Source organism: Lonchura striata, chromosome 7, assembly GCF_046129695.1.
Source record: "Lonchura striata isolate bLonStr1 chromosome 7, bLonStr1.mat, whole genome shotgun sequence".
Taxonomy (NCBI): domain Eukaryota; kingdom Metazoa; phylum Chordata; class Aves; order Passeriformes; family Estrildidae; genus Lonchura; species Lonchura striata.
In genome coordinates, this window is record NC_134609.1 from 19,024,433 (window position 1) to 19,035,678 (window position 11,246).

The 11,246-nt window shown below is 60.0% G+C and overlaps 1 protein-coding gene across 1 annotated transcript in view; it reads left to right on the top strand.

The window, feature by feature from the left end:
* Positions 1-10,988, top strand: part of SLIT1 (slit guidance ligand 1) — a 59,593-nt gene extending 48,605 nt beyond the window's left edge. Inside the window, exons 21-38 of the mRNA XM_031505266.2 lie at positions 421-553; positions 1,446-1,514; positions 1,819-1,890; positions 2,109-2,180; positions 2,468-2,539; positions 4,055-4,218; positions 4,546-4,670; positions 4,880-4,977; positions 5,634-5,773; positions 6,154-6,247; positions 6,427-6,564; positions 6,966-7,203; positions 7,291-7,421; positions 7,513-7,667; positions 7,739-8,027; positions 8,373-8,584; positions 8,670-9,292; positions 10,789-10,988. Coding sequence (XP_031361126.2) covers positions 421-553; positions 1,446-1,514; positions 1,819-1,890; positions 2,109-2,180; positions 2,468-2,539; positions 4,055-4,218; positions 4,546-4,670; positions 4,880-4,977; positions 5,634-5,773; positions 6,154-6,247; positions 6,427-6,564; positions 6,966-7,203; positions 7,291-7,421; positions 7,513-7,667; positions 7,739-8,027; positions 8,373-8,584; positions 8,670-8,914 — 2,447 coding nt within the window. The 3' untranslated portion in view covers positions 8,915-9,292; positions 10,789-10,988. The remainder of the gene's footprint in view (positions 1-420; positions 554-1,445; positions 1,515-1,818; positions 1,891-2,108; positions 2,181-2,467; positions 2,540-4,054; positions 4,219-4,545; positions 4,671-4,879; positions 4,978-5,633; positions 5,774-6,153; positions 6,248-6,426; positions 6,565-6,965; positions 7,204-7,290; positions 7,422-7,512; positions 7,668-7,738; positions 8,028-8,372; positions 8,585-8,669; positions 9,293-10,788) is intronic.
* The last annotated feature ends 258 nt before the right edge of the window (positions 10,989-11,246 follow it).

The window sequence follows — 11,246 nt, forward strand, 5'->3', positions numbered from 1 at the left end:
GGAGCAATGCCAGCTGCTCTGGCTGCTCAGCACAGGCTCTGCTCCATCTAACCTGTGTCTGGGAGATGGGTGAAGGAGGTTGTTTCAGGAGGATTTGCAGGGCTGAGCCCCTTCTTCTGTGCCCTTATCTATGTTGTTCCTGTGATTGCATTTTTGCATGAAAATGGTGAAATAAGAGCAGCCTTGAGCTAGCTGGTTGTATCCACACCAGTGGGGCAGGCAATTTCTGGGTGCAGGAGCAATTCCTGCACTGCTAAATCCTGCCTGATATTGCCTGCAACACCCTGCTTTGGGGGCGGGGGAGGATGCTTGGCATGGGAGGGGAGCCATCCTAGGCTGGCACAAGGCTTTGAATCTGGCCTCACACAATACCCCAGGGCTGGATCCTGGTGACTTGGTGGCTTTCCATGCCTGGCGCAGGTAAGGAGGAGACCACCTGCATCCCCCGGCCACAGTGCCCGCAGGAATGCACCTGCCTCGACACGGTTGTCCGCTGCAGCAACAAGCACCTCAAGGCCCTGCCCAAGGGGATCCCCAAGAATGTCACAGAGCTGTGAGTAGTGGGCAAATACCCAAGCTCTCCCTCTAACCCTCCATCAACTGTACAGCTCTGGGTGAGGGGCCTCTGCTCTGGGGTGGCAGGGCAGAGACCCCTGGGTTTCTCCCCACACCCCCATCCTGGCCTGGCAGTGGGAGGAGGACCTCACCCGTCCAAGGTATCCTGTCCAACCCCAAGCCAGCAAGTGGCTCAGCAAGGACTTGGGGCTATCAAGGGTATTGTGCAAGAGGTGGTGTTATCCAGCAGCTGAGACCCTTGTCTTTGGCCCTTGGGAGGGGACAGTGAGGGACAACCACCCCATGCAGCTGTGATCCTCACGCAGCCGCGAAGCTCAGATGTGCATGCCAGAGCTGGATGTGCAGGCTCCATGATGCCCATCACTGCGAAAGGGGCTCCGAACCCATGTGGAGTGAGGGATGGCAGCAAGTCCTGTGTGCAGGGGGTGTAGGCACCAGTTGGGCACATATATATATGCATACCACCCCCACAGCCCCCTCCACTGTCTTGCACACTCCTCCTCTCTCTACATGCTGCGCCATCTCTCACATTCTCACACATGCCTTGGGAGCAGTTACAGCCTCCCACGCTCCCATCGGATGTGTAAACCCAGCACGTTGCTGGCTGCGCTTGCACACGTAGGCTGCTGGGAGAGCATCCCCAGGGACATGCCTGCAAACCCAGGTGCACTCCTGCACTCACACACTAGCTCCTCTGCCAGCCCAGCAGTCCCCTGAGAGGCCCCTGGGCTCTGGGTGCAGGAGGAAGGTGATGCTGGAAATGCTTCTTGCAGCCTAAAGTCCGTGGTGGTGCACAGGAGAAAGAGGGAAAAGAGGGAGGGATCTCCTGCTTCTCAGTCACCCCAAGGTGCTTTTGTTCTCCCTTGCAGCTACTTGGATGGAAACCAGTTCACTCAGGTCCCAGGACAGCTCTCCACCTTCAAGTATCTGCAGCTGGTGTAAGTAGCCAGGAGCAGGAGCCCAGGCAGCTGGAGGCATTGCTGACACTTGTGTGTGAGGGCAGAGGCTGTCTCCATGGTGTGTGATCCTGAGGAGGGGCTGGCTGCTCACCACCTGGTGCTGGGCATGGAACAGAGGGGGGACAAGTGGCTTTGCTGCCATCACCCCGTGTGACAGCCCTGCTGCTCCCCTGGAGGCTGTGCTGTGCTGCTCTTTGCACCCCGTTGCAGCTGAGCAGGCTGGGGAGCAGTAAGAGAGGGCAGGGCCCAGCTGGATCCAAGCCCTGGGGTTTCTGTTTTCCAGCGATCTGAGCAACAACAAGATCAGCTCCCTGAGCAACTCCTCCTTCACCAACATGAGCCAGCTCACCACCCTGTAAGTGAGGTCCCTGCAGTGCCACACTGGGCTGCAGCCCAGCTGTGCGGGCTGTTCTAGGGAGCCCTAAAGACTGGGGGGTGCTGGGGACATCAGGGTCTCCACCCTCTGCCTGGGTGAAGCTGTGCTTTGAGCTGGAGCTCACGCAGGGCAGCGTGAGCCCAGGGTGGGTTTCTTGCAGCACACACACGGCTGTGCTGGCTGCTTGCCTTCCGCAGGATCCTCAGCTACAACTCCCTGCAGTGCATCCCTCCGCTGGCCTTCGAGGGCCTCCGTTCCCTGCGGCTGCTGTAAGTACTGCCCTAAGCCTGCTCACAGCCCTGCTCAGCCCTTCTCTGCTGCTGCCCATGTCCCTGTCCCCCTGTGCCCACTTGGAGCTGGGTGCATGCAAGTGGGCAGGGTGGAGGCTGCAGGAGCAGCACAGGAAAGTTCATCTGCTCTCAGAGCAGATGGTGCATTTGCAACAGTGACAGTGTGGTGTGGTTCTGCACCCACAGCTGGACCTGTGGGGTGGGGCCACAGTCCTTGCTGCCTACCTTGGAGCCCTGGGCATTGCAGGACCTTCTGCTCTCTGCAGGTCTCTCCATGGCAATGACATTTCCAGCCTCCCTGAGGGCATCTTCGCAGATGTCACCTCCCTGTCCCACCTGTGAGTATCTCCTCAATTCCTCAGGGCTCAGGGCTGGATGCAGGCTCCACAGACCTTTAAAAACTACTGGGCTGAGCTTGGCTTCCCTGGAGGGTGAGCTGCCTTCTCCCCTCTTCTCTGGACTGGTACCTGCGACATGATTTGTTGGACAGTGCTGTGACCTGCTGCCCATGCTCAGATCCAGGTGTGCAGCTGAGTCTCCTGGTGCTGCTGGGATGTCCCTATGGTCTTAGGTGGGTGTGGTGTGGAGTCCTTTCCCAACCCACTGGATCTCTGGGGTCCCCCAAGATGGAGGTCAAGCCATGCAAAGTAGTGTCACAGCTGTGGGTTGGCAGGGGCTGCTCTGACACACAGGTGTGTTGTTAGCCTTCTGCCAGTGCACTCCCTGCAACAGCCCCCCGGTCTGTCATCAGGTATCCTCCTGCCAGTGGTGGTGTTTCAGTCCCTCTTTGAGTGAGCCTGCACCCCAGGAGCACTGCCCTACACCCACCACCTGGGGTGAGGGTTTAACTTTGCTCATAGTGTCTTTTTGGTCCCCTCCCTGCCTCTTAACTAAGCTGTTCCTAGCTGCCTGCTCCTGGCATCCTGGACATCTCAGGCTGTTCCTTTAGTCACCAAAAAGCAGTTTGATACCCAGTTGTAGCTTCCTTGTTTTTTGGGGAGCAACTCTGCTTTCTCTGCTCCAATTTCCCTTGGCTGTGTTGCCTTCACTGCAGACAGCTGGCACTTCCAGTTCCCACAGGCTGAGCTGTGTCACAGCCGGTGCTGGGGGTGCTGCAGGACCAGGTTAGTCAGCCCCAGCAGATCTGCTGTCCCTACTGCCTCACCTCTGGGCTGCCATCTCCTTCTTTTGTCACATGCTGGTCACACTGGCCCTCCGTCACTGCTGACCTTTGCAGTCAAGGAGGATTCAAAGAGACATCGAGGCTCTCCATTTGCCACATCATCCACTTCTTCCTGTACCCTTCTCTGCTGTGGAGCAGAGCAACCCTCCATCCCCTTTCTCCTTTCCCAGAGCAATTCCTTGCTTTCCCCCAGTGCTGCCTGCACAAGCTCTGGCCATGACCCACTGCTCATTCCCACCAGCCCATCCCGTGTCTCTGTCCTGCAGGCTTGTGCAACAGAGCCTGGGCTGGCCCTGCCACTCCCATGCAGGTTCTGTTGTTTCTGCATGGCCTCAAGGTACTTTGCCCAGTTTGCTGGCCCCAGGCAGCTTTGCCTGTGTACTGGAGAGGGACTGCCAAGAATTTCTGTGTGGGCAATGGAGGAGAGCCCCAGGGCAAAGCAAGGAGCACTGCATGGGCTGTGGTTCTGGCAGCAGGGTGGTGTAAATGGACAGCACTGCGGGGCTGTTGTGTGTCCCAGTCCTAACCCATTGTGGGCAGCACTTCTGGTGGGTCCAGAAATGGAGGAGCACTGGTTTGCCAATCATGTGGCATCCCGGTCAAGTGACAGAGTTGTGCCCAGTTCCCTCCGTGTGGCAGCAGGTGCAATTTTGCCCCTCTCCTCGTGCAGAGCCATCGGGGCCAACCCCCTGTACTGCAGCTGCAACCTGCGCTGGCTCTCCAGCTGGGTGAAGACGGGGTACAAGGAGCCAGGCATCGCCCGCTGCGCCGGGCCCCCCGACATGGAAGGAAAGCTGCTGCTCACCACCCCTGCCAAGAAATTTGAGTGCCAAGGTGAGAGGTGCCCGTGCTGTCTACCCATACCCTCCCATGGGTACCCAGCAGAGCAATGCTTTGTGAGTCTGGGTGGCTCCAGGATTTCGTCTGTTGAGCTGCCTTGTGGAGGAGGGGGACCAGGTTACTTCCATCCTCTTACCTGACTGGTGGCACTTCCCTGGTGACTGAGCAAACCTGTGCTGTCCCATTGCCTGGTGCAAAGCCCCTTGGACAGGCTCTGCTCCCAGCAACACCAGAGGCTCTGCCCCACATCGGTGCCCACAAAAGGACACGTCCTGATCGCTCCTCACCCTGATGGTCATCTCCGTGCCTCCCATCCTACAGGCCCACCTGCCCTGAGCGTCCAGGCCAAGTGCAACCCCTGCCTCTCCAGCCCCTGCCAGAACCAGGGCACCTGCCACAATGACCCCCTCGGCTCCTACCGCTGCGCCTGTCCCAGTGGCTACAAGGTACCCTGGTCCCAGGGGTCCCCAGTGCATGGGGACATGTCCCTGCAGAGGGCAAGGGAGCGGAGCAGGGCCTCTGCCATGCCCGGAGCTTGCTGCCTGTGGGACCAACTACCCTCCCTGTGTGCCACAGCACCCTGCTGAGCGGGATGGGGAGAGCTGGGCAGGTGCTGTGGCACCCTCCTCGCTCCCACCTTCCCATCCTTCCCCAGGGCCGGGAATGCGAGGTGGCACTCAGTGGCTGCTCCTCCAACCCCTGTGCCAACGGGGGGACCTGCCAGCCTCAGGAGGGGGAAGGAGCTGGGTTCAGGTGAGTGCTGGACAGGAACCCATGAAAGGTGGGTGTTTGGGCAGTGGCATGGGACCCTGGCCTCCCATGGAGAGTTCTGATACTTCCTTCGCCTCCTGCATACTCCCTTGGGCATATAGCTGGGATATTGCATTTGCATGGGAGCTCCTGCTCGTCTTGTCTGACTCCACTTTCCTATGCCTCCCAGCCCAAAAGGCTCCTAGGCAGAGGTCAGTGGGGGAGAGGAGGGTGCCATCACCTCAGCGGGTGATGGCAGGGGGACATAGAGGGGTTTGGGAGTGGGATTGGTTGCTGGGATTGATTGTGGTCCTGGAATCACTGCTGCTCCCTGTGGGGCTGCTTTACCTTCACACAGCCCTCACTGCAATGAATGCTTTAGGCCATTCTGGGAATCAGGCTGCAATTAGGAGCTGAAAATAGTTGGCAGGCTGGGAGTGAGGAGCCCCTCCCGGTGCTGAGAGGCCTCTCAGCCTGTTGTCGTGGTAACACAGCATTCTCGGGCAGGCTGTGCTGCCACCCACCCCTGTGCCCAGTGTTTGACAGGAGGACACCAATCCCAGCTCTTCGCCAAGGTCCTGTGCTGGTCATTTTGGGGGAGCCACCCCAAAATGTTCCATTTCATTTTCCTCCTTGACACTGCCCCGGCCCCATGGCAGGTGCCTGTGCCCAGTGGGCTTCGAGGGCCAGAGCTGCCACACCACCAGCGACCCCTGCAAGGAGCACAGCTGCGAGAATGGGGGCTCCTGTGTGCCCAGTGCCACCAACTACACCTGCCTTTGTCCTGCCTACTACACAGGTACCTGGAATGGGGGCTAGCCATCCCCAAATGGCACAGCCCTGGCATGGGAATGTGCCCAGTGCTTCTACCCACCTATGAGGGCTAAATAGCTCCTCTGCCTGCTGTCTCAATGCCCATTGCCATGGGCTCTGGCTGGGCTCAGCTGTCTTGAGTTTGGGTACACCCAGCTGAACCCCCACACCCTGGGATGCCCTCAGTGCCTGGCTCAGGCAGGAGCTGCCTCCAGGGGAGGAGAACCCTGTGCCCGTGGGGTGAAAGCTGTGGGCTTGGCAGCTCCCTCTTGAGCTGAGTCCCTCAGGAGTCCCCTCTGTCCCATGGGGACTGGGGCTGCTCCTCTGGTCCTGGAGCTGCTGGGCACCCCCTCTTCTACCTTGCAGGGGAATTCTGTGAGCAGCCACCCAATTTCTGCTCAGACGAGCTCAACCCCTGCCAGCATGACTCCACCTGCATCTCCACCAGCCAGGGACCCAGGTGAGGCCCCTCTTCTCCAAACCATTATTTGCTGGCTGTCTCGGGGAGGGTAGATTTGCTTTTTCGGGACTACAGTGAGGAGGCATGGAGGGGGGGGGGGGGGTTACAGGGGGAGGAGCAGGCACCCACTGGTGCAAGGGGGAAGGAAGGGGCAGCCTCGAGCCCCCCACCTGCCCCAGGTGTGAGTGTGCACCCGGCTATGTGGGGAGCAACTGCAGCGAGGACTTCGACGACTGCCAGGACCACCGGTGCCAGAACAACGCCCGCTGCCTGGATGAGGTGAATGGCTACTCCTGCCTCTGCACCGAGGGCTACAGGTACCACCAGGAAGACATGGGACACTTGGGGTAGTGGGGATGGTCATGTGTCACTGTGCAGAAGGGACAAGTCTTGGCTACCAAGTCCATCCATCCATCTATCCATCCATCCATCCATCCATCCATCCATCCATCCATCCATCCATCCATCCATCCATCATGTGACAGGAAGGAGTGAGGTGGGGAGTGTGTCTCTGGGGTGGAGGCTGGGGGGAGCCAGCATCATTGAGGAGGGTCCCCAGGGCACAGCTCAGCATCCAGGCATCCTTCCGATGCCAGTGTCTGGGAGAGCCTCCCCGGGGACCCCAAATCAGGGGTGTCTGTCAGCGCCCTATGGGGCATTGGCCAGGGTGCAGGGCTCTTTCCCAGCCCCCAGCCCAGCAGCACCCTTGGCCCCACAGTGGCCAGCTCTGCGAGATGCCGCCCCACACCGCTGGCCAGCCTGGCCCCTGTGAGCGAGCTGAATGCCAGAACGGGGCCCCGTGTGTGGAGCGGGGTGCCCGCGCCCTGTGCCAGTGCCTGCCTGGCTTCGGTGGCCCCAAATGTGAGAAGCTGCTGAGTGTCAATTTTGTGGACCGTGACACGTACCTGCAGTTCACTGACCTGCAAGACTGGCCCCGGGCCAATATCACCCTTCAGGTGAGGGCTAGGGGGGCGTGGGGGCATTGAGGGATGGCATTGGGGGTCTGCCCCAGGGATGTGGGCTCCCACCTCTCTCTCTGGCAGGTCTCCACGGCTGAAGGCAATGGTATCCTGCTGTACAATGGTGACAGCGACCACATGGCTGTGGAGCTGTACCAGGGCCATGTGAGGGTCAGCTATGACCCTGGCACCCACCCCAGCTCGGCCATCTACAGGTACCTGGCACCCCTTCTCCACTCACTGGGGGCCTCCACCCCCATTGCTTCGGCCTGGGGGCATCCTCAGTGACCCAGCCATCCCTGCCAGTGCTGAGACCATCAACGACGGGCAGTTCCACACCGTGGAGCTGGTGACTTTTGACCAGATGGTGAACCTGTCCATTGATGGTGGCAGCCCCATGACCATGGACAACTCGGGCAAGCACTACACGCTGAACAGTGAGGCTCCCCTCTACGTAGGAGGTAGGACAGGGACTGGAGTGATGGAGGGCATGGGGGGCATCCGGGTGTGCTGATGGTCCTGCTCTCCCCAGGAATGCCTGTGGATGTCAACTCGGCTGCCTTCCGCCTCTGGCAGCTCCTCAATGGCACCAGCTTCCACGGATGCATCCGCAACCTCTACATCAATAACGAGCTGCAGGACTTCACCAAGACACGGATGACGCCGGGGGTGGTGCCGGGCTGCGAGCCCTGCCGCAAGCTCTACTGCCTGCACGGCATCTGCCAGCCCTCGGGCGCCCAGGGCCCCGTCTGCCACTGCGAGCCTGGCTGGGACGGGCCCCACTGCGACCAGCCCCGCGGCGGTCCCTGCCAGGGGCACAAGTGAGTGCCCTTAGCCCACTGTGTGCCCCACCCGCCCCTCCCCTGGCTGCCCGCACTGCCCTGTGGCTGGTTCCTGGGGCTGTCGTGTCAGTCCCGTGCCATCACGGTGGTGCCGTGTCATGACGCTGCCCTGCCATGCTCCTAGCACTGGGTTGTGCCAGGCTGTTCTGTGCTGATGCCGTGCCAGAGCCACGCCTGTGCTGTGCCACGACGGCTGTGCTGTACCAGGTGGTGCCGTGCCAGTCGCAGTACAGCGCTGGTGCTGAGCTGTGCCATGCTCAGCGCTGGTGGGCTGTGCATGCTGGTGCCACGCCGGCAGGTCCTGACAGCACCCTATGCCCACAGGTGCGTGCATGGGCTGTGCCTGCCCCTTGATGCCCTCTCCTACAGCTGCCAGTGCCAAGAGGGCTACCAGGGCGCGCTCTGCAACCAGCCTGCTGAACCGCCCGACCCCTGCCGCCACCAGCCCTGTGTCCATGGCCACTGCCACCTCGCCCCAGGTGGCCAGCCCACCTGCGAGTGCCACGATGGCTATACCGGAGCCCTCTGTGACCAAGGTGGGTGCTGAGGAGGTGGGTGTGCAGGAAAGGCAGCCCCCCGCCACCACAGCAGGCTGACCACTGCTGTCCCACTGTCCCACAGAGCCAGAGTGCCGCGGGGAGCCGGTGCGGGACTACCACCAGGTGCAGCGGGGCTATGCCATCTGCCAGACGACGCGGCCGGTGGCCTGGGTGGAATGCCGGGGCACCTGCGGTGGCCCTGACGCCAGTTGCTGCACCGGGCTGCGGCTGCGGCGCAGGAAATACGCCTTTGAATGCAGCAACGGTGCGACCTTTGTGGAGGAGGTGGAGAAGCCCAGCAAGTGTGGCTGCAGCCAGTGCCTGTGAGCAGCCACCGGCCCTGCAGAGCCGGGGGGCTGGCGGGGAGACCCCCCCGAGCCAAGGACCTCACTTCACACTGCGGGCATGGTGCTGCTCTCTGGGTGTTCCAAACTGCAGCTGCACCTGAGGAGCCCGGCAGAGGGTAGAGCTGGTGCATCTAGAAGATTGGGAAGGAAACAGAAAAAAAAAATAGAAAAAAAAAAAGAAAAAAACCCCACAAACAAAGCAAATGTGTAGATAGAGAAGTTTTTTAAGAACTGCAGCTACACAGATACGTGGATATGGAGTGGGCACCTTGCCCAGCTGCCCTGTCCTCTCCCTGTGGCACTCTGCCTCCCTGCCAGTGAAGCCCCACAGCCATGGAGGGCAGTGCTTGCGTCCTGGGTGAGTCCCCTCCCTGGCAGCCCTGTCCCTTGCATCAGCCCAGTGATCTGATGGTTTCTCCAACATGCCCGATGGGAGGAGGGAGGCCTGCCATGGCAGAGCCTTGGGATCTATGGCAAGCCATGGCTTGCAGTGGGCTGTGTGGTGTAGCCAGTGTCCTGCAGTCCTGCTGAGCCCAGATCTGGTTTCTCATTCTTTCCTCCAGCAGCCCTGGTCTCTCTCCCTGCAGGGTGCTGTAGCCCTAAGTACCCCAGATAATGTCCCCAGCTCTGTGACTCCAGCGTGACCCTCTGGTGACACCCCCAGTCTGTGCATGCTGGCTGGGCTGTGCAGTGCATGGGCACGCTTGGGTCCAGCCCACTGTGGTCACATCAGGGCCACATCAGGGCCACACAGGTGGAACAGGACCGGGGCAGTGCCAGGCACACTGAATGGGGGACAGGCAGCAGGGCACAGATGTCCCTGAGGGTTCCAGTGCCAACCTGCCCTGTGCCATGGGGCCAGTACTGTGCCATTCATGTGGAGAGGGCCCCAGATACCCCTGGCTCAGCCAGGTGGCTCTGCTCAGAAATGGGAGCTGTGTGAGGGCAGCACAGGAATCCCCTTTTGGCAGGCTCTGTCCTAGGGGAGCAGGCGTGCAGCAGGGTGAAGGTGCCCCCATGTCCTGCAGACCCAGCCAGCAGGAGCAAGAGGCTGCTGGGACAGCTGGGATGCGGGTTTGCCATGCCCATCACCGGGGCCTCAGTCCTGTGCATGCTGAGTTGAAGAGGCTGAAGATGTCCAACCCTGCAAGCCTGGAGCCAACACCACTGCCAGGGCAGGACCCATCAGCTCTTGGACTCAGGTGCCCATACCCAGCATCTCTCCAAAGCCCACAGTGCCAGGGCATGTGCTGGGCTGGTGTGGGAGCGGGGGCACACAGGGACCTCCTGCCAGGGTGCTGCATGCACCCAGCATCCACAGCAGCATCACCTCTAGGACTGCGGGGGCAAGGACAGCAGGGGCCCAACCTGGGACACTGCACATGGCTGGACAGTGAAACACCACATCACCCTGGTGGCCAGACTCATCCCAGAGCTGCAGTCCTGGATCTCTCCATCACACCACTCCAGCACTTTGGTTTCAGGTCTGCACTGCCAGCTATGGCCGGACTCCAGGCACCTCCACTGGGTACACCCAGCTCTGCAGGCGCTGTCCCCATCCCTGCTCACCACTGGCATCCAGGGCATCTCCAGAATCACGGGGATGTGTTTCTGCCACAAATGCCCTCTCCATGGGAGCTCCTCTGCCACACAGAGGAGCTGGGATGCGTCTCATTTGCCTGTGGCCCACCCGGGGCTTGGTTGTGTTGTGTTTCTGTTCTTGCTGTACGCTAACCGCTAAAGTATCTCTTTATACAGAATACTTACAGATTCTAATATATATTTGTATTTCATTTTGTTATAGTATTTTTATATGTTTGGGGTCAACAAATGATGTTTTCTTTTTGTTTACAGATGCTACTGGGCAGAAAAATGACAGTGGCTTTGTTTGGCCCGTGGGGTTTGTGTGTGTCACTATTGAAGACGCTGGTTTGTACTAGGCTGGCGAGGGAGGCGCTGGGCATCCTTCCGCTGGCAGAGGCTGTATTGTTTTAGGAGATGTTTGGTATTGTCTATGTTGTCTTCCATGTGAACATGACATTTATTCATTCAGAGGCTTGACCTCTTCTTTCCTAGTGGGGAGATGGGAGAAGGCGATGCTTGGGAGCTGCTGAGTGTGTGAGGAGGTGGCACAGGATGGAAAGAGTTGGTTGTGCCTTGGGGGATGATTTCCTACTCCTGGAGCAGCCCCAGCTAGCACTTCTGGCCAACGCATTGCCCCCACGGTGCAGGGACAAGCAGACGGGGTTATCCAGCAATGCCTTGCAAAAGCAGCCATCACTGCCAGGGTCTTGCACGTGGGAAGCTGAAGG